At 38.2% G+C, this 23,495-nt stretch overlaps 1 protein-coding gene across 1 annotated transcript; it reads right to left on the minus strand.

The window, feature by feature from the left end:
- Positions 1-3,208: 3,208 nt before the first annotated feature.
- npc1 (Niemann-Pick disease, type C1) lies at positions 3,209-23,162 on the minus strand. The gene is made up of 25 exons (XM_042497629.2): positions 23,000-23,162; positions 19,820-19,948; positions 19,545-19,651; positions 18,984-19,129; positions 18,569-18,736; positions 18,212-18,461; positions 17,970-18,052; positions 16,659-17,029; positions 16,265-16,491; positions 14,875-14,975; positions 14,326-14,428; positions 14,026-14,215; positions 13,532-13,714; positions 12,352-12,466; positions 12,007-12,134; positions 11,548-11,682; positions 10,514-10,603; positions 10,050-10,240; positions 9,074-9,189; positions 8,161-8,290; positions 7,804-7,989; positions 7,157-7,388; positions 6,256-6,369; positions 5,231-5,393; positions 3,209-5,138 (listed from the first exon to the last, which is right to left on the minus strand). The coding sequence occupies exons 1-25, from the start codon at positions 23,075-23,077 to the stop codon at positions 5,056-5,058; spliced, it is 3,819 nt and encodes a 1,272-aa protein (XP_042353563.2). The 5' UTR covers positions 23,078-23,162; the 3' UTR covers positions 3,209-5,055.
- Positions 23,163-23,495: the final 333 nt, after the last annotated feature.

Consider the following 23,495-nt stretch of genomic DNA (forward strand, 5'->3'; position numbering starts at 1 on the left):
AAAAACTCAAAATTTAGCATGTCAAAAAATGCCCAAGAAGGCAATAGTATAGTATGGCGAAAAAGTCCAATTTTGACCGCTCCTAAAAATGGCTGAAAACCACCTAGGATAGCTTGTAGAGACGCGCCATAGCGCACAAAGTGGAAATAAAGGCCAAAAAAGGCAAAAAACCTCAAAATTTAGCATGCCAAAAAAATGGCCAAAACACGCAATAGTATAGTATGGCGAAAAAGTCCAATTTTGACCGCTCCTAAAAATGGCTGAAAACCACCTAGAATAGCTTGTAGAGACACGCCATAGTGCACAAAGTGGAAATGAAGGCCAAAAAACAGCAAAAAAACTCAAAATTTAGCATGTCAAAAAAAATGCCCAAGAAGGCAATAGTATAGTATGGCGAAAAAGTCCAATTTTGACCGCTCCTAAAAATGGCTGAAAACCACTTAGAATAATTTGTAGAGTTGGCTATAAAGACCAAAAATGGCTAAAAACCACATAATTTAGCTTTTTTTTTTTTTTTAAATGGCCTAATAGGCAATGGTATTGAATGTAAAAAAGTCAAATTTTGACTTCTCTTAAAAACGTGAAAACAACATAGAATATCTTATAGAGACGCGTTATAGCATACAAAGTGGGAATAAAGGCCAAACACCTCATAATTTAGCATGCCAAAAAAATGGCCAAAACAGCAATAGTATAGTATGTTGAAAAAAGTCAAATTTTAACCACTCCTAAAAACAACTGAAAACGACATAGAATACCTTGTAGAGACGCGTAATAGTATACAAAACAAAATAAATACCAAAAACAACCAAAAAGGTCATAATTTAGTATGACAAAAAATGGCTAAAAACATCATATTATAGAATGTCCAAAATTCAACTGAAAACGACATAGTATAGTATGGCAAAAAATGTCAAATATTGACATATTGAAAAAACAGCTGGAAACCACATTGTATAGCATGCCGGGACATGTTGAAAAATATATTTATGTGCTATTTTGAACAACTGACTATATTATTACTTTTAATTTCTTGGTGCAGTGAGTTTCCAGCTTGGTTATGTTGAAAGAATAAACTGATATCTGATGTTTGATTCCTTCCTTCCTTCCATGTCTAAATACGTGTTCACAACAAAGCCAGGCCTACTTAGAGAAAGTTCTGTAGATGTTGTTCTTCCTGATATTTTGGGTAATGTTCCACTATAACTCTGAATATAATTTTCGGCATAATTTTTGTACAATTCAAGTTGACATAAGAAAATAAGAAGGAAACAAAACCCCAAATATACAAATGAAATTGATTTAGCTCTTTTTTGTTTTTTGGCTGAAATGTTGGTTGTTTTTTTTTTTTATTGTTTTTTTTATGAAAATGCACAAATTCAGATGTTGATAAAAAAGGAACAGAAAAAGCTAGAATTAAATGTTTTTTGTGTGTATGAAAGTACACAGGAAAATATACTGGAGGCCACAACAGTCTACTATCTATGTGTATTTGTCAGTGTTTTATCTTTATATTTGGTTAGGGCAGAGCTGTAATGTTAAATTCATCTATACTCACGACATCTCAGCCTTTCATACCCCCAGGTAATGAAAAACAAACAAAAGTGGAAATTATCGATTATTGGTATAGGTTTAAAAAATCCTTAAACACATCACTATTTTGGATGACTTTTCATTGTTATTTTGGACAACATAATTATACTATGACTTTTTTGTGCAATTTCAACTTCATAATATAGTATGCCTTTTTTATGGTACTTGACGACATGCCTTAGTATGCCTTTTTGGAACTATGTTGGGTGACATATTATAGTATGATTTGTTTTTCTTTTTGCAATTTTTCACGACATACTATTTGCACAAGTTTTTAATGCTATTTTGAACGTCATACTATAGTTGCTCTGTTGGCTACCATACTTAAGTATTTCTTATTTATGATGTTTTGAATGACACTGAAAGTTTTTGAAGCTGTTTTGGGCAACATATTATAGAATGATTTTTCATGCCATTTCTAAAGGCACACTGTAGTATGACTTTTTTATGCAATTTTAAACAATATACTATACTATGAATTTTTATGCTATTTTTAACATACTACACTATGCTGTCAAGGTTGGATGCAGGATGAGGACCCGAAATGCAGAACAAACAAAAGGTGAACAAAAAGTACACACTACAAGCAAGCTTGAATACTGAAGATTATCCATCAAAAAAAAAAAAAACACAAGATGAACAAAAATTCAAAGGACAAATAAAACATGCAAAAACAAGACTGAGACAAACCAGGTTGATGAAAACTCGGGCGAGGAACAGGGCAGGAATACGGCAGGGAGAACAGGAACACGGCGAAGAAAACACACGAACTGAAAAAGGACAAAGGGAAACAGGTATATATACACAGAGGAACTAATTAAGAAAATGACACACAGCCGGGTAGGTGGACACAGGAGCAGGAGGGAAACACAGGGATAGGTTAACTAAAGAGGGTGTGACCGGAAACACTGGGCTAGAGCAAACCAGACCTGAACAGAAACAGATGTGCATGGGAGACTGACAGGGAAGGACAGACAAGACTGATAACACAGTCGAAACAAATCAGGGAAAGAGAGCCAGAGACAGGAAGAGAGACACATAGGGAGACTGAGAGACAGGGAGCCACAGAGAAAAAGCACAGGTGACACACAAGGAGTAAAAATACAAAATAAAACAGGAAACAGAACATCAGTGACTAGAAACAAGTTAAAACTAGAAAACAGAAAACCCCAAAATAGAGTCCACAGGATAACAAACCATGACAAGAGCGAACTGTCCTCTAATCGGAAGGTCAGCGGTTTGACAGCTGGCTCCTCCAGGCAACATGCCGAAGTAACCTCGGGCAGGATACTGAACCCCGAATTGTTCCCGATGACGCAGCATCGGGAACAATCGGGGATTGTGGTAGCCTCGTCCATCAGTGCGTGAATGTGTGTGTGAATGTGTGAATGTGACATGTAGTGTGAAAGCGCTTTCAGTGGTCAAAAGGACTAGAAAAACACTATACAAGTACAGTCCATTTACCATTAAGTCCTTCATAATGACTAAGAAAGAGCCAATTTAAAACTAATTTGCATGCTCATAACATCTAGTTAATGGTGAATATGTGTAGGTTAATATGAAGTGTAACTTAAACTCCTTTGGAAAATAACAAGGAGAAGCAGGTTCCACCACATACTTATCTGAGAACTATTTATTTTGTTAAAATTGTTAAAAACTTGTGTTTTCAATCACTTAGTTTGGTCTCTTTTTTTCTCAATCATATTTTTCCACACCTAGGTTTCAACCCTTCATCGATACAATACTTTCTTACAATCCAAAAAAAAGAGAAAAAAAATCACTAAAGCATAGTAGGGAAACAAATATCTGCAAAAAAATTAAAACAAGGAATGGTTCTGTTCCTTCAAGATCCCAGTGGATTTTATACACCTTGGGTAAAATTTCAACATTCCCCTTCAATGATGTCACAACCTTATTTAAATTCAAATTAAACTAGTGGGCGCGCACCACGTGGATGAGTGATCACCTCCACTAGCTACAATCTTAGACATGTTGAGGTGCATGTGACGCAAGTGAACAGGGTTCCAGTTATTTTACAAAATGACTCCTTTACCTGAAAGGTAAAATTGTTTCTTTTAAAGACAGCTATGCATGGTAACAAAATGTAATAGTTAACAAAATAAAAAAATACCAATAACTTAAATGTGCTGGAATGGAAAAAGTCAGGACTATACCATTATCTAGTCATTCTACAGTATTCTGTATTAACACACTCTCGATGACAAAGGAATAAATCCAGATTAATTCTGTATAAGCTATTTACAGTTAAATGTAAAGCTTAGTCTCTTAACTAAACAAATGTTCTGTTCAGTAACTGCAAAATGTCTTATTTACACTTCAGTGTAAAACCGCTATTAGCATCACAGCACTCTTTACACCTGGCATCAACATGCATCTTCAGGAGTTTTTCTTTTTTTTGTAATAGTACCACAAGGGACAAACAATATAGTCATGCAAAAACTTCAAAAGGACACTTTAAGATACATTTACTAACTCTAAAATAAATTCTTGCACCAGATCATGTGAATAGCTTCCAATGTGGAAATAAATGTAATAGCAGGATGCAGTTTGGAGAGCAACAAACAACATCTGTGGGTACACACAAGTACCTGGACTGTTTGTTTTGTACTTTGATTTTTAAATGAAACACTGACTGTGAGGTTTCAGCTTTGACGATGTCGACATGCACATCCAAGCAGATTGTAGCTGTAAAAAGGGGCTACAATCCCTTCACTCCTCTCTCAACATGGATGTGAGCATGCACAAAAACTCTTTAGAAGCATTATCGCTAGGTGACAATGGTACGACTAGCTAACCTGCTCTATGACAGAGTATTGAGCCACACCCCTGGATGTGATGCATGGTAATGCCAGGTATTATGAGTGCTTATGAGATCATCATTATTATCTGGGTGCTGTATGCCAGCTGATAAATGATTCATAATATCAAACAACAGTCCAACGAAAGTAAACATTTCAAAATAATTTCCTTTTAAACAGTTGTTTTTTTCCTGGTATATATTTTAAAAACATGAAAAAACTGACCAGTTTTACCCTTTCGAGTTTTCCCAAATCAAAATAGCTCGTAGCATATGGAACTGACTTACAGTTTGTCTGTAAGCTGATGTTGGGGGTGTTGTCTCTCCTACTTCCACACTGCAAAAGTGGCAGTTTTTTGTTGTTGTATTTTTTTTGTTCAGTGGTTTGTCACTCAAATGCTGACATCTGCTTATCCTGTAGTGTGAGGAGGAGCAATGATGTGGCTCCACAGTCTTCTGAGAAAAAATCAATACTTTTGCAGTTGGACAAGGTCTCGGGCACTCCTCTTCCCGAGTCTATTCCTGAGTTAAATATGTGCATAGTAGTGGCGATGATAAGTGTGTCAGTAATCACAGAAACGGCTTCACACCCACACAGTCCCTTTCAGACAAATAGTTCATTGTTCATTGTCCCGAACAGCCAGCTAGTAGTTGAGGAGGCGCTCTCTTTCTGTACCAGCGTAGCGCCTGTTAGCAGCTACCACCTTTGCTTTGTTCACTGAAGGACCTGTGAAAAAAAAGTCACAACAAATTAAGACTGCTCTTCGAATTATTGTGTTTAAATCATGTTTTTTCGTTTCAATGTGTGACATTACTGACCGATATAACTGAGCATTACAGGGAGGAAGATGAGGCCATGTGTGGCTCCCAGCAACACTATGGCCAAGTACATCCTAAAGTAGAAGACCTGGAAGATCTGTGACTTGGACAGCGCCAAGATTAGGATACCTCCGAACTTTGTTAGTGTGATCCCGCTGAATACCTGTGAAAAGGGAAAAGTGTCATAAAATGTCATGTAAAGTGATGATAATCCTCATTAGTATTATTTTACAAAAAAAACATGATTTCATGGATGACTTTATGTAACCTACCCAGCTTTATCCTTCCATAGAAGTTTTTTCACACTGACCTTGCTGATTACATGCAGAAAATGCAGTTTTTTGCCCTTACTCTGAAAAAGTATTCCTCCTAAGCTGTTGCATGAATATTCCACTGATACTTCTGTTTTCATGCAGCAATGCAACTCTGTTAAACATGCCCTAATGTGTTGTTTAACAAGTCAAAACATGTAAAAGTGGAACTACTTGTGCCACTTTTCTTATTTACATCAGAAAAAGAACAAAGTTTTTAACCGTCTTTCATTCCATCAACCATCCCACAGTCCCATTAAGATTAAGAATCTCTTTTTTAAGGGAGAGTGGGCCAAGACAGTCAGCAGTGGAGACACAAAGTTTCAGTCAGAAAGACATAGGGAGACAAAATATGATTCACAAGCACTTACATTAGCATTAAAAGAGAACTGAGTCAAAAGAGAACTTTCTGGGAGTCAGCTGTACAATCAGGCAGGCTAAAAACATTGACATCCTAAAGAATCTGTCTTTCATTTTAGATTTTTAAAACATTTTAAGACACCAGCTTCAAGCCTGATATGGTATATGGCTTAATTCCGAATATCCCTATGAAATATACTGCTTACATGACCTGCATTCATAATAAGAATAATTGTGAATTATTAGTGTGCATGTAAATGTAGTCACTGATGTCACCATTACCAGCATGCAAAAATTATTTTCCAGCCCAAAAAGCTCCTTGAAAAGGCTTCCGCTTGAGAATTTGGTACTTACAGAGCTGCCCATGTGAGCCAGGGCCTCCTCAGCCCGCTCCACTCTGTTTTTCTTCACACTGATGGAAAAAGCTCGCACGATATGACTGCAAAACTCTACCGAAATACCACAGCACTGCAACAGAGGAAAGGAAACAAGTCAGCACCGCATCAAAAATGTTAAAATGTTTTGCTTCCTTGAAATTAATATTGTATTAGAGAGATCAAGGACGAGTTGTTAACAGTTAGAGAAAGACAGTTTCCTTATTACAATATTTTCTTCTCCAACATAAATAGTGACATTTAGAGACACAGTGACACTGTTAGAAAATGGTCCCTCTGGATAAGCAACATAAAGGGTCAGACGGACAGACAGAATGTAAACAAGTCTCAAGTTTAAAAGCACAATCTGTAAAACAACATTAATATTCAAGACACAGGTTTGTACCGGCTGTTACTTTTATATTGACTGACTTTTAAAACACAGATATAATGCTATGGAACAGCAGAACTTAATGATTAATGTATATTAGTAGTGACTGTAAACCAGTATTTCAGAAAATGAATAATGTTACATTAAACGGAAGGCTATCCACATAAATTACTAAAACAATTTCATTACACACAACAAAATTAAATGACTTTTTCAAAATTTTCACTGATTTTAACTACTGACATCACTAAAAGGCTTCAGCGATGCTGCCATGTTCCCAGAATAAAGCTAGTACATTGGCAGATAAAATGTTGTCATACCTGATAGCAATAATAGCTAAAACCACAAAAAACAATGCTAAGAAAAGCTCAAATTATCTAGTTCTTCTTTTAATTAAACCTTATGTTGCTGGTTAATGTGTTTACGATATTATTCAGTTATTCCACCCACTCTAAGTGTAAAATGAAGTGTGTTTCATGTTGCTCCTCACCATGACCAGGTTCACAAGGGACACTGCGTTGAGGCTGATGTTCCACAGCCACATGACGCCGAACATGTTGACTAAGATCATGGCGATGGTGATGCTGACGACCACGGCTGACCACAGCTCGAAACCCAACAACACCGTCGTCACCACGAATATGGCCCCCAGTGACACGCTCAAGTTCAGAGCGGTGTCATAGGCAATGGTAAGATACTGCTCGTAAAACACGTAGAAGACACTGTAAAGAGAAAAAAAAAATATATATATATATATATATATATATATATATAATATATGTTTATACTATGAACCATGATTCTTTTTTGATATTGCCGCAGTACTGGTCCCATAACTTTTGTTGTATGTCATACACAAAGATTATTCAAGGACTCGAGGGCAAACATAAGCTATCAAGGCATTTATGATGTTTTCTTTGCAGTGTGCTTATCTTTGACCCACTTAAATCTGATACCCTTGAACACTGACTTCAAAACAAGCAGTTAGTATCATAAATATTAACGGAAAAATCTGAAGTGGTGAGAAAATACTATAAACAACCAATTACTGTCACAAAGACAGCAAACACGATGGTGTAATTTATACAGCACATATTACAAAGGTGAGAGCACAACATTTAGTACGACAAAACTGACCTGTATGCAAATACTTTATGGCCAATGGACTCAGTAATGTTGTCAGCCAGGATTCGGGCCATTTTTAAAGCGTGTATGAAGTCTGGGGATTCTTTCATGATGGTGTGGTAGGTCATGAAGTAAGTGGCTCCAACCCCCGTCTTGTTGGGATACAGATCGACTGCTGTGGCGTAGGCTGCATGCCCGCTGGAGGAGATTAAAGAGTGGAAAAATTACAACAAAACAACAAAACTGGCATACTGCAGTTGGATGCTCTTAAAGAAACAGAAGTTAAAGTGAAAGTATTCAATGACATGTCATGAGTTTCCAACATAAATAGCCAGAAAAAAAAAACATTCAGCAGAGCTATAAAATTACCCTTTTCCACACTTGATGTTTGGATTGTCTGACAGAAACATGGGCAGAAACCGCATGAAGTCCTCTCCTTCTGGCCGCTGCTTTCCACTGGGAGTCATGGGGCGACAGTGTACACAGGAGGGATCTACCACTGGAGAAACAACATCAATAATCCATATGTATCCAATATCCATCCATTTAACCAAGAGGACTAGAGAAATATACACATTTGTTCTGAGACAAAGCCACAAACTGAAAACAAATGACCTCAAAGTTGCTCAATAAGGTTTTTTTTATAAAAGCAAAAAGACTTTAAATACTAGAACAACGAATAACCACCCTGAGCAATGTGAGCCTAAAAATCAACAGTACAAGTCTAAAACGATGCTTAACATTTAAATGCTGAATCACCGAGGCTCTTTTAGATTTTGGTGATAAGCATGTCCCTCATGAAACTGTATGCAGCCGAACTGTCCAACGCAATTTACCACGCTGCCAAGGAATTTACCGTTGATTGTTTCCTCCTTTCTCTTTTATTTATTTCCCACTTCCTCAAATAAAACAGGCTCTCGCTGACACTCGAGTGACTCCCATTTGTTCAAGAGTCATTTTATCAACGAGATCTTTTTATAACAGAGTATTTGCTACAGTTATAATTGCACTAAAAGTTTACTTTTTGAAATCTTTAATACATTTGCAAGTGTCATTCATACAGTCTTAATATTACAGTTCCTGAGTTGCAAAGGACAGTGCATATTACTTAAACAATGATTACAGTGTTTTGGTTTTGCCCCTAAACACTTCTTGTTTCACTGCATTTTGTGTGTGAAACTGGAAAAAAGTTGACCTTTTGTCAAACAGCAGCTTGTGACACAACGATCACAAGACAAGGGTTCAAGGCATGTTGACATTAGATATGACTTTTTGTTTTTACCCGAGGCATTGCAGAAAGCCCCACTGGTGTTGTAGTATCGACAACAGGTGGACTGTGGCTTCACCCAGTCGAAGTAGTCATCAAGCCACGAGGACGGTGTAAAGGCAATGGTTGTGCTAAAAGGGAAAGGGAAATTAAATAGATCATATAATCATAGGTTAGATTAGATTAGTGTTCAGTGTTTTCAAACAGGTTCTGTTTTACCTCTGTAGCTCAGTTTCCTACTTCATTAATAAATAGTTTAAAGCTTGATTCATAACATTGACATTTAAATTCTAAATCACCACTGAAGTGCTGCAGCTTCTTTTTTTATGGTTTTAAACGTCTATTCTGTATTTTTACAATAGAATTCAATTCCAGGAGAGGCTGCATGGGACTGTTTCGTATTTGTGTGAGCCAAATATTTTTATCTTACAAAATATTCTGCTTCAATCCATATCTAGTGGCGTTAAGCCTTTTACAAAGCAACATTTTCCCTCAAGTCAAAAAACTGTTTGCTTACCTTTTTGCTGCACAAACAGGGAGGGACGCACCTGTTTAACAGGGCGGTGTTGCAGCAACAGCACCACTGATTACATTCATATAACCACAATTACAAAAAACTATTTTTGCTCATGCTGTTATAGTAAAAAGACTAAATAATTTAGTTTGGTAAATTTAATTCAATTGTTTCATCCTTTATCCTGTATGTTGTCTGTTCTGTCTGAAACTGTGTTAACAGATGCCTTGCACTCTATACTGCAAACCAAATCTATCTACAGGTACAAATAAAGTAACCTGAACCTGAAGGCTGATGACATCATCAAATATCATGACAAACATTTAAATATTCATTCTAAAACCTCAAAAGAAGCTTTAAGTGTGAGAAAATGACATTTGGCAATGACATTACAGTCCTCATTTTTTATCTTCAGTGAAATTTCGTCAGTTTCAATTAAATCATCTGTGATGTAATTTGTTCATCGCTCAGACTTACTAGTTGCTGATGAGTGAAGCGGTGTAGACCTGCTGGACTAGAGAGTTGTTGCTGCAGCCCACTCCTCCACACACAACATTCTGGTCCTCCTGAGTCCTGTAGTTAAGACCATCCTCTACCACAAAGTACACCGGAGCTCCAGTGTGGAGATACATGCTCAGGTTCCTAAAGTAGTCCAACACGTACGAGTCCTAGATTGAGGGACAGATTGTCAAAACAGACAAGTACAGAGATGCAAAGTAACACTATTTTACATATCGCACAGGGAAGGCTGTTGCAAAAAATGTGACACTTAATGTTTGGACAGTAGCAGTAAAATACCCTGCAAAGTACACTTTAGCACTGATAAGTTACACTACAGGTATTCCGAGTATAACCACTCTGCTTTGCCAACAGGTATTAAAAAGGGTCAAGCACTTGCAATCTATTAGCACACGGTTATAACAGAAAATGCAAAAACTTACATCAGGCATGGAGAGTTTCTGGTCCAATCCAATCTCTACTTTATTCACCACAGCAATACTGAAGGAGAGGATTCCAACAAACACGGCCACCTAAACAAAGTGAGATGAGAAAAGAAGAAAAACTCAAAAGATAAACATAATCATCATGTAGTCAGGAAGCTCTATACTAAGTGAATGAGTTCAACTATATCAACATGTTTCTAATGTAAATTCTTATGATACAGTTGCACTTTGATCACACAGAGATCTGAATGTAGTTACAGGCCGGGATACTAAGATGAGATCTGTTCCAAATGTATGAACTGCGCTGACAAAGACAGCTTTATTTGCCCTGCACCCCTCACTTGGAATAGCCTCTAGAAAGTATTGAGTCTAAGAGAAACATTATTCAATTTAAAAGAAGGTATGAAGAAAAAATAATGGGGCATTGTGACCTTTCTGAGTAAGAGTACTGTTCTAGTGGATGTTATTGATTGTGAAATATAATATAATTTGTGAGAAAAAAGAAAGGTAAATATAGAAAGGTTGTCCATTTTTATCTGTATCTACAGCAGCTTCTGCTATCAGTAAGAAAGGGGCAGGTATTATACGTTTTTCTTCTTTCTACTCCTGTTTGTTTATGGAACGTGTAGAAGTATTATAAGAAAAAGTAAATCATGGGATTTTGTCATTGTCTGGGAAATTACACACTGGAATGTCCAAATAAACCAAACATGAACAAATGAATGAATGAATAAATGACTGAATGAATGAATGGGTCTCTCTGCCTGATTTTAAAGCTCTAATAAGAACAATGGTGAATCAATCGATTAGTATATGTCACTGTGCATAGGTAATTTAATATCTTAACATGTTCATTCATACACATGTTTTGCTTGTGATTACTGTTGTTAGTAAGTAACTTTTTCATGCTGCTGTCTCAGCTAGCTTTCCCTTGTAAAACAGACTGCTGATCTCAACGGGACTTGCCTGGGTAAATATAGTTTTTTTAAAAATTAGATTAAATGTCTGACATGTGTCACTGAGGTACTTACTATGATCGGTCGCATCCACTCTTTGAGGATGAATGGGGCATAGAATTTCTTGAAAAAACGGAAGAGTAAGCTGTCTGTTTTCGTTTCCTGACCGTCCGGCAGCTTCACACAGCAACAGATGTCGAGTCGATTCCCCTTTTAACACAACAGCGCAGTATTTGATAAGTTTAACTTATTCTATAATTAATTTGAGGGTTGAATCAGGCCCAAGAGCAAGTTATCTGTGCAAACAATCACTGCGGTGGCTATTTAAAGTACTTTGCAAACCAGAGAGAAGATCAGTTAAAGTAGCTCGAGCAGAGATAAGGAGGATGAAAACTTAGTCACATACTTGTACAACATTAAATTGGGGAAATTAAATCTGAAGGAAATCCTTTTTCCTATGAACTTCCCAATCAGCTATCTGTAACCTCACCACTATCATCACTTATATCACCACTACTTCCCTCAGTCTCTCACCTCCTGTCTTCTGGCGTCCAAGCCGAGCAAGCTGACGAAGCAACTGATCTGCAACAGGAAATCAATAAAAACAGCCAAGCCAGCAAACAGAGAGAAAGTCCTCACTGCAGGCATGTTGGACAAGGCTCCTACAGAAGAAAAGAGTCAACAGTTTTATCAGCATGTGACTCACCAGGATACTATGGCACTTTTTGTAGTAACCGTGTCAATCCTGTCTACGAAAACAATTTTCTTTCTTTGTTTTTTTTTCAGTTTAAGGTGGAATATTATCATTTAGAGCACATATAGTGCCATTTACACTGTCTGCGTAGATATAGAGTCTATTAAATAGGTGATCTATTTTACCCAGGAAGAAAGCCACTGTCTCTGAGAAGGAGGAGAGGAACATGCTGGGGGCCACGTCTCCAAGAATACGACCAATCTGCTGGTGAAGTTCCTCCTGTGGCATCCGCTCATCCCTCTGTCCAGAAATATGAATAGAAATCACTTTTAGTGGGTTTAACAGATTGGTTTAGCAGAATACAAAAAAGAATAGTTAAATTTTTTTTATAGAAGGGTTATATGAGGCACTCATCCATAGTGAGTGTATTACAAACAGAAGATAACGATCACCTCAACCCCAGATTAGAGAAGCAGGCTGCAGTACTGACACAGAAACTAAGCAATGTACTGCTGTGAACTGAATCAGCAACACATTTTTTAGCCACCTAAAAAACAAATCAATTTCGCTTGAAGTGTACACTATATTTCAAATATTTTCACAGCCCTTCATTACCTTGCTGCAGATAGCCCTTTTCCATGGGAAACTAAAATCGTTATATTGCTCTCTTCAAAGCCACCAGACTCTATTAACAAAACCAGCGATTTTACTTCATCAAACACAGAAGTTGCTGGTCTTCCGCTGCCTCAAATGATGACTTTGTGTAATCATTTACACAAAGAGATTAGTTGGTGTTTTAAAGAGTCAATTTGGATTTACCAAAGTCACACAATAACACAAATACACTTACAAACTGAGGCAGTGGTAGACCTGCAGCTGTTACAGTTTTTGTCAATAGAGTCTTGTGGTTTTGAAGAGACCATAGATTGATATAGCGAGTTCAGTTCCCCACTGGAGAAGAACGTTTGACGGCAAGGTAAAGCGGTGAAAATATTCTAATTTTGTGTTATATAACTGATACAGATTTTTTTAGGTGGCTACAATAAATCTTGACTCCGTACCTCCTTGACAAAAGTACATTGCTTATCTTCCATGTCAGTACTCCCGCCTGCATCTCCAAAAAATGGACGCATGCCAACCACCACATATTTTAAGTATTAAACTGGAGCGCTTTAAAAAATCCCTTTACAGGGAGACCTGCATACAAGAGGACAAGGACCGCTGACATAACAACCACGATTTAATATGTCACATTATAATTAGAAATTATAAGCACTATTTAAGATGAATACAAACATTAAACAACATGAAGAATTTATGAAAAATTAAATGAAAGTGTAAGGGACTGAGTTTGGCAAAGGCTACCTGATATGTCTGGACTATAATAAAGATGTTGTCCACTCCAACAGCCAGCACCAGGAAAGGAATGACCTCAATCACGATGAGTGTGAGGGGGATGCCAAAGTAGCTGAAGATCCCCAGTGAGGAGGACACAGAGCTAAGCACAATCAGGATGCCCGCTATGCCCAGAGAAATCTTGGAGTCAACCTGTACGGGCAAAAAGGTAGAGGATCAGTCATGTCCATTTCTTCGGCTGCTCCCTTTTACGCTCTAGTAGCAGGAAGTTGTCAAGCGTGTTGTACAAGTTCTGTTGAGCTCTTATGTCACTGACAGGAAAAAGGAGTTACACTGCATAATGTGTAACACTATTTCAGATATGTATTATGCTTCCGCGTATCATTCGTTCTTTTCATACATTGGGCAATCCAAAATTATAAAAGCAATGTGTTATTTTTTTATTCATTAATGAGTCAACACAAAAATTAAACAATGATGATAATGAATGAGTGTTACTTTACCAGCACTCTCCTGAAGCTGTGGATGTGACCCAGGGCCAGGGAGATGTAGATGAACATAATGGCATAGCTGACTACTATGGTGCTGATGTCGCTGTCGCTCTCTCTGTCTATTTCATCTTCGATACTCCTCTCAGCACTAAAGGCTATGGTCAGATTAGGGTTGTCGAAGTTCTTCATAAACTTGATGAATCTGAAATGCACACAAAAAATACATTAAGTAAATGGAGCTGTTATAACAGCGACTTTTGCTAGCCAAAAGAGCTCTGTCTTATGAATTTTAGAAAGAGAAAGTTGTCTCACTCTTTCTCCCATGCCAGAGCTTTGCCCAGCTTGGCTGAGTCATTCAGGTAGTTGTTGAGTGGGAAGGTGATCACTAGAGCAGTGGCATTGTTGTAGTTGGTTTCTGTAATCCAGAAAAAAGACACATTCATTGTAAGAGTCGCTAAAAAAAACTTTTCAACCACATGAATAACTTGATTGTTGAACTGGCAGTCACAGCTATGCATTCCTTTTGATGGAGGAACAATAAACTCACAGATAAAATTCGCCCCAAAAACTTGTTGGTTGGTTGCTATGGCAGCTCTTAAGATAATCAAATGAAGCAGTGGACAATTTGTAGCCTTCCTTTTATTCATATTATCATTTCAAACGGTGAACTTAAAACCTAACTGCCACACAAAAGTGGTTATATTGCTGTGTAGGGCTAAGTTCAGGGACAGCTTAGCTTTATTTCTTTGTGCAATACAAGAATCTATAGAGGGGCTGTAAACAGATTATATAACTTCTGTAAATGGAAAATCACCACTGTTTTCTACTTTTCTGCACTCTTAAAGTGTTGATTCAGCTCACCATCGTAACCCCCAAGGGCCAGCCAAGGGAAAACAGGGCCACCAAAGGTGCCTAAACAAGGGTCGTGAAGGAGCGTGGTGTCATTGAGGGATGCTGGTGCACTATGGAAAAAAAGAACAACAGGGTAAATGCCTCAAAAGTAACAGTCATTATGACATTAATGCAGGTTTTTGCCATCACCTGACCTCATTTTAGTGCTGTTAAGAATAACCATTAAAAAGCCAATGCGTGAAAACCAATGAGGAAGTCAGATTGTGCTATTTCAAGACGACACACAAAGTTCTCAGAAAATGCAGAAGCCGGTATCTGGAGAAAATAGATTCTTGTGAGCTGCAGGTGTTCGATTTCGACACTGATGTATCCCTTTAGAGGTTTTGATCTTTTTATCATAGCAATGTTCCTCCTCCTGCAAAAGTTTTCTGCTTACAATTAATGTCTGAAGTCTGACACCATCTAACACATTGACATTTTGCTGGGGATGTTGCAGGGTCAGTATTTGCAAGACCACAACTAGATTATTTTTGAGATTATCTCCCATCCTACTCCCAGTGGAAAATATAATACATATTCCCTTTAAGAAATATGAAATATTAAAAACTTACTATGTGTCTGCAAAAACACATAACTTTAGGAAAAACAAGATAAAAGGCATCATAAGCCAAAAGTATTCTTGTCAATTTGGCATCAATATAATCCATTAAGATGAAATGTAGCTGCGTATAAAATTTACATTTTGGATTTTGTCATCTCAACTCGCTACCTGCCTCTGTGAGTTAGCTGCGCTATTTTAGTGGGAGGAGGCCGCAGAAATGACAGGTGAAACATTTCAAAAATTTTGATTTCTCACTAAAAGGGTGCAAGTTGCTGAATCGGATAAATGCTGAAGTAAACACAGACTCTTGTTCACTCCACAGCTCCACCAGTTTTTCCTCATTTTCCACAGTCCATGACAACCAAGACTTGTTTATGTTCTTGCACCTCTCCTAAGTCCCCTCCATGTTTACCCTCTACTCAGTTTGCATCTTCTTGATTGGTGCTATAGAGTCACGCCATTTAACTTCACAACTATTCACACAGTATTAGCCGAGACTAAAAACTTACAATAACATTAAATGTGTTTGATTTTTTCCGAACGTCAACACAATAAAACCACAGACTTAAGACAGCTCGGACTAAGTTTTATGGCCACCTTTCACCAGACAATGGAGATCATGTGAGTGAGCAAGAGGTTAAACGCTTATGATTCTATTCCAACATAAGATATTCGTCTGCAATAGTAAAATTGCCTGAAAAGTCAATTGGTGTGAGGCCAATATAATACAAGTTAAATTTGAGTTACAGCTTATTACTTTTAAGTTTTTTAAAGAGACAAAAAGTTCAGAGAAATCACCTGACACAGTAGAGGAAGTGGCTGTGATAGTCAGCATAGACATAAAAGCCGTCTCCTATGCTGTGGTCCAGCACAGCATGGCTGTTCTGGAAGTAGTTGAGGACACTCAAGACTGTACAGTTGTTATTGTACGGGGCCAGTGGAGCCAAGCAGATGTCCTGCAGGGTGACGTTTTGGCCCTCATACGTTGCTACAATGCTTTCGATGTCAAGCTGCAGATCCAGCACCTGGTTGGTTAATGTTAGAAAGGAGAAAAAGAAAGGAGAACGAATAAACCACAGTTCTAGAGATGCAGCTGATTTTTACATACAAGTGATAGAAACAATACATTAGAAGCACACAGTATCTCTAATGACAAAATAATACCAATGATCCATCTCTCCCACTAACCTACCTGGTGCAGGATGTCTTTGTCCAGGATGGCTCCAAATGGCACATCTGATCCTCCGAAGTATGGGGAGTAGATGAAAGTCTCATTAAGCGGGGTGGTTATGATGAGCTGCACAGTTCTAAAAAAGGGTCCGAAGTGGCTGTCAAAGTAGTCCTTCTCTTGACGAGCCTGGCTGGTGGGAGACGACCACAGCTCAACGGGGTCGGTGGTGATGCGCATGTAGACCAGGCCACCAGAGGTGGCAACCACAACTATCAGGCTGCCCAGTATGACCAGAAAGGGATGCAGCACACAGAAGGAACCCCAAGTGCTGAAGAGGATCCGCAGAGCATTCTCAAAGCGTTCGCCCAATGTTTCACAGCATGATGCATTCACTGGGAGGGGAAAAAAGAATGGGAGTTAGGTTACGTCATTCAACATTGTTATCACATAAATTATACCTTACAGCCGTGACGCACTATGCTGATGGTGGCTGTTGGTCAATGTCAGGCTTTCTGTAAGTTTCTGTTAAGTTTGTGTCATTGTTCCCTAGAGTTATGGTAAACCACATTTGTTCTTTCACTACCAGGTCTTGCTGTTAATGCGCTAACTTGCTAAACTGCAAATAGATGCCCCTTTTACATACACTAATCCAATAATTAATACTCATTTAGACGTCATTTATGTTGGTATTACTTAAGCATCTGATCGGTGGTTCAGTGTTGGTCACAACTTGGTCTTGTTTTTCTGATGATTGTCCTTGATAATAATTCATGGACTGATCATGAGACTAATTACTGTTACTGAATGTGTATCCGTATGGATGCTTCAGTGCATTTCTAAGACCACTTAATATAACAGAAACTGAGGTACATATGTGACAGAATTAGGGTAATAAAAGTAAGATGTTGTGCACAGTATCTTTTGGGATGAATCTTATGCACATCCCACTATGTGCAATGGCATCAGTGAAGGGGGATCCTTTTAAAGAAATAAATATTGTCCTAAATCTGACCTGTTGTTCTTCCCATTTCCCTTTTTGAATAACGTATACTGACTTCCACCACGTCCTTAATGGAGAATTATCTCCTTTCATGCAGGTGCAGAATGTACATGCTAGTTTCCCCTCAACTGTAGTCTTTGCTGTGTTTAAGTGCAACTTTTTGACTGATACACAGGCAACATGAGACAACCCAACAATCAGCCTTTCACAAACTTTGTTGTTTGATGTCGGTTTGGTGTAACTGGCCCTTAAAGTGCAATGCAATTACCAGCACAACAAACAGAGTACAGAAAGAAGACAAATAATGTCTCTCTAATCAAGCATTACAATACCTTGGTCCGGATTATCATTGTTGAGAGACAGTGGGTTATTGCTGTCCAAGATGGGGCCATACTCAGACATGATGGTCCTTTTCCTGTTTGCACAAAGAACCACACAAGCCAATTCTATATTAACTTCTAAAGAAAGCATCAAAACCAACATTTATATTGACGGTGAACTGTGAGTTTGCATGTATAAAACATGAATGCTTGCAGAATATGAGCAACAAAAAAAAAAGAAATCAGTCCCTCACCTGTAACACCAAGCCCCAAGTACAGCTCCAACAAAGATCAGCAGGAAGGCCATGTAGGAAATCCACATGATGACAGTCATGGCATCCATACCGAGGATTGTCCAGGGAGGAGGGAGAGGGGGCGGCACAGGTTTGGGGCCACAGGCCTTTGCACAGTCCTGACAGGAGCAGGGACCTGAACCATCCTCCAGGCCCTCTGTACAGGCATAAGTCTTGTTGTTCATGGGAGAGAAACCGGCCACCGGGACATCTAGAGAGAAGACACAGCAAAGGTATTTTTATGTAAATTAAGCAGTTGGGACATTTTTCTGCAGCACAGTCATAGTCAAATATATAAAGTGCTACAAAATGATTTACCTGAGAATATTGGGATGATTGGGAAGGGAGTCTGTCCATTGTTGATATCAAACATATACTGGATCCAGTTGGTAGCATTGCAATCCTCTGCCTCCTTCCCACACAGTATTGATAAGGCCTTCATGTTACTGGATGGTGCCTGGACGTCCTTGCAGGCATTGTACATGGCTAAAAAAGCCAAATTTGATAGTTTTAGAGCAAAACTCACAAAGTTTAAGTACCCATTCCCTTTTTTTATTTGAAAAAGTGCAAAAGTTATGACTATTAGTCACCCACAAAATTACACAACTGAGTGCATGACTTCATGTTTCAAGCAGGAACTAATGAAGTATACAAAGCAGATGTGACACACCATTAAAATAACAAGCCTGAAGCTGCTTTTCATATCTAAATCAATATTTGGCCGTGAACTCACCATTTGTAAATGTCTGTCCAATATAGTACTGCACTTCCACGACATTTTTCTCTTTGATCTTGGTTGCATTCACAAACTGACTCTGGTGAGGGCTGCATGTCAGCTCACAGAAGAGGTTCATCAGGTTGAAGAAACAGGCGGGACACCTGCACACAGATGTCGAGTAGGAGAAGCAGAATTGAATAATAGAAAGGGGTCAGTGCTTAAAAAAATGGAATAATAATAGAAGTTAAAGTTTAAAAGTGTTTGACAGTTGAATGGAAAAAAGGCAATAACTAACACAGTGAGGTAAATTAAATCCACAAAGATAGGAAAACATGTTAACCTCTTCAAATCATAGTCATTTGGTCTGCGAGCCAGTCTGTCTGTAACCCATGATTTGGAACATGTCAAGCCAAGGCTTGACATGTTTGAACATGACATTTGAGCAGCACATGTACAGATATATTTACAAGGGCAAATACTATATTCTCTGTGTTGAAACATTCAGAAAAGGAGATAATAATGCCTTTCCAAGCATGTCATGTGCTTCATTAATTAATGTTATAACTGCAAGCATACCGAGACAGGAATTGAAGGGGCAGCTGGAGACTCCCTTTGAGAGTTTGTAACTGGTCAGTATCGCAGCAAAGGCTTCGGTCTCCATAGTCGTATCCAGGACACAGCTCCTGCATGTCAGCACAGAGAGGATGATGTCACTTTCATACACTTTTGTCAAATTTTTCCACAGTGCAAACTAAAGTGCCACTGAAAAGCAGAAGTATATTACAGAAGATTTGTTAGAGAACCATATGTCAGCAAGACCAGAACAAAAAAAATCAAGAAACTGTACGTACCGTGAGAAGTTCATAACCCTCGGGCTCTAGCTGGCGGGGAGGACCAGTGTAGTTGCAGTTGTACTTTTTTGAGTGCATCTTTTCAGAGGTCCCGCACTCGCCATACCATATACAGTGTTGGGCCTCAACCTGACAAAAAAGACAACAATAAACACAGTAATAATTTGTGCAGTTCATTCATATTGCAAACTCATTTATTTCTGTATTCAGTGCATTTCTTTTTTGCAGAGTGTGAAGCTTTTTACGAATAGAAGCCTACTTCTAATTCTATCTAGTTTGGACGAGAACAGGATCCTGCCAAAAAAACTAAAGACAGCCAGCCCAAACACACTTCCTCTAAAGGCTGCAGCGGACCACATGACTTACGTTTTGACTTCTCAAGAGGACTTTACAATTCTGATCTGAGGTTAAAGCTATACCTATGTACCTCGAGGTTTAACATTTTGCCAGCTTAACCTGTGGTCATGTCTCACTTCCTGTGTTTCTAATATCTTGTGCTTTGTATGTCTGAAAATAAAAAAAATTCACTTTCACTTCTGCAAAAAAAGGGTTCTTACAAGCCTGCATTTGAAGAACGGGCATTGTAATGCAGACCGAGGGTCTGTTAAGTCACATGGTGCAGCGTTGTTTTGACTAACCCCACGTTCAACTTAAATAAAGAAGGCCAGGAAATGGAAACCTGTAGTCAGATTTCTATGGCAACATAACAAAACTCAGCCGGTGTTGTTATGGCTACAACCAAGTTAAATTTGAGTCCTTGACATTTCTTTTAAATTTGATATGTTAAAGAAAATACAATAACATACAATCACAATATATATGTTTTTATGCGTAGTATAGCTTTTACAGTCAAAGTTTTCCTTTTTCTGTCTATACACCATCTGCACTCTCACGTGGTCTTCGTTGGGAGGGGAAGTTAATTCACTTACTCCACAAACTTTTTTTATGAGTAAGCCCAGCGTTACACTCTGTCCTATGTGCCTTGTGGGACTGAGTTCATGGGCAGCATTCACATGTTATTATTGCTTCAGTTGGAACTTTATGCAGCTGCAGACTAGGCTAGTTCTCTAACTATACCTCCTATTTGTCCAAAGACTCCTCACTAGATGTCAGACACTGGTTTGCATATGGGAGAACCAGCATCCTGCAGCATTTGTATGAAGCCATACATAAACAAGAAAGAAATCTTATGTGCGTACAAACAAAAGCAATTGGTACACACACACATTTCAATAAAATCCTTCCTGCTTATCCACTGCAGTCCCCAAATAATCAATATTTTCACTCACGCCACATCGTTGTTGCTTTCACCAGAATGCTGATATCTTATCTTGAAACAGTAATGATTAATCACATTCAGATGTAATGTTTTAGTTTCAAAGTAGTTCTATATTCTGCAGTGTGACCTAATTACATCGTGAGTAGGAGGGCAAATAATGCAGTCAAAGCAGCAGAGAGGCCACTGAGGACAAGCAAGTGAATGATTATCTAAATCTAATCAAATCAAACGGATGGATCACGGACACATGTGACATGGACTTTTTGTCTGGTTTGTTTTGAAATTATTTCTTCATTTGATGGATTGATACAATTTATGGTGTAAGGGATGGTTCAGATTTTTTTTTAGTGTTGTATGGGGTACTTATCCATACACAGTATATGCATATTACATATTGTCATTATCTGGCGCAAACCTCATATCTCCACATTTCACTATTTTCCTTTTTTTTTCATTCACAATTCTATTGATACTGGGTTTTACCATTCATCAACCAACAAAGTGTATTTAAAAAAACTTTTGACTAAACCTATTTCCATTGGATCCTTTTAAAAACACAACATTTTTTTCTTATTCCTGAAAAATAGCAATTTTGGAGATAGGAGGTTTGCGCTTGATAGCAGCGATGATATATTACATGCAGTAGTTGTCAAACGCCACGCCCCAATTTTGGAGAAGCAGACTGGAAACCATCAGTGAGGCTACGCAATGTACTGCTGTGGAGAGGCCAGTAACATAACTTATTTTAATCACCTTTTAAAAGTTCCACCTAAAAAAATCAATATCAGTCTAAGTGTATGCTATATTAAGAGTATTTTCACCCCTTTACATGATATCGGACAGTGATTTCTAACAGGAAAATTAAGTTATTATATCGCTCTTTTCAAAGCCAGACTCCACTGAGAAAAACAGTAACATCTCTGGATACTGAAGTTGCTGATCTGCCACTGCCTCCATCAGTTACTTTTTGTGTCATTGTGTGATTTTGACATTTGAAAGAATTAGTTTGGATTCACCAAAGTCACACAATAACACAACCTAACCTAACTAACTAAAGCAACAGTAGACCATTCACATTCATTCAAATCAGACATTCAAATCGTGAATCTTGTATATTAAACCATTGTGTCTACCACCACACCATTTTATGTCATTTCTTTAGTAAAATCTATGTACTTACTTATTTATGTTTTATTTATAATATTGGCTCCAATTCTTCACCTTTAAAACGGCTTTTTTAAAGCACAGGCAGTCAAATCTTCCATGTTTTGCAATAATGAATACGTTACACTCGGTAAGTCATATTAAAAAGATAATTTCATACATAAAAACACATTACATAGTTTAACAGTGATCCATCAGGTTAGAAGGCTTTCTAGCCTGTAAGCCAACTGAAGTCTGCGTGCGGCTTAACGTTGCACATTTACTTTATATCTGCCGTTTTGTGAGACATTTTTAAACATTAACATTCACGACTAATGACAACTACCTACGTCTTTTTAACACCAAGTTTAAACGGGGTGGTGGTTTTAAATCTGACATGGCACGGCAGCTCGAAACTTCTTTCGCAACCGGACAACACCGGCTCTGAGTCAAAGATACAACATGTACTCTCGCTCTGTATCGTCAAAGCTAACGTCTTATGTTATCAATTTTCGCTTTTCGCTAACGTGGCTGGTGTGATGTCCGGCGAGCATTCATGCTGGCTATTGTGGAGCCACCGTTAACCCAATTACAGACTATTCTTGTCACGGATAAAAATAAGATACGCGACCCTAAATAGCTAAACTAACCTGAGTCTGAGTTTCGTTAGCCGCCTCGGATAAACATCACAGCAACAACGGCTGACCGAGCTGAGTCATGTTTTAGTCACGAGAGCGCTTCAGTTGGGATTTACTCACCCATCGAAAGTGTCCCTCTGACAGGAGAATAATGAAGAAAAGTGTGCATAAAAGGTTTCTCCCCGGTAGGACTCCCATCCCTCTTATCGAAACGATCCAAACGATGTGTTAGTCCTCATTAAGTTTCGCAGGTCTTGTTGATGCTTTCTTCTTCGGCGGATGTTTTTGTTTGGGGCGGAGACAAACTGTCGCCTCAGTGCTGCCACCAAACGACGCTGAGGATGCACTACACTAACACGCCACGTTACTACATTTCACTCAGCTCTGAAGGACCTTTAAAAAGTATTTTGTGGATCAGATTATGGTTTGGTTTTTGGGCAGCATTGGTATGCGTTTATAAAAGACAGTGCATCAGACTTTGTTAGGGATAAAATTATAAAGTCCTGGATTTATTCTGATTTTTGTCCCATATATACCCATTTTAATAGATTTGCTTTAATTTGATGTTGTCCATTATAATTTGTCAATTTTAATTAATCTATTTTAGTTTGTATTT

This window comes from Plectropomus leopardus, chromosome 12, assembly GCF_026936395.1.
Source record: "Plectropomus leopardus strain MGB_pleo_1.0 chromosome 12, ASM2693639v1, whole genome shotgun sequence".
Lineage (NCBI taxonomy): Eukaryota > Metazoa > Chordata > Actinopteri > Perciformes > Serranidae > Plectropomus > Plectropomus leopardus.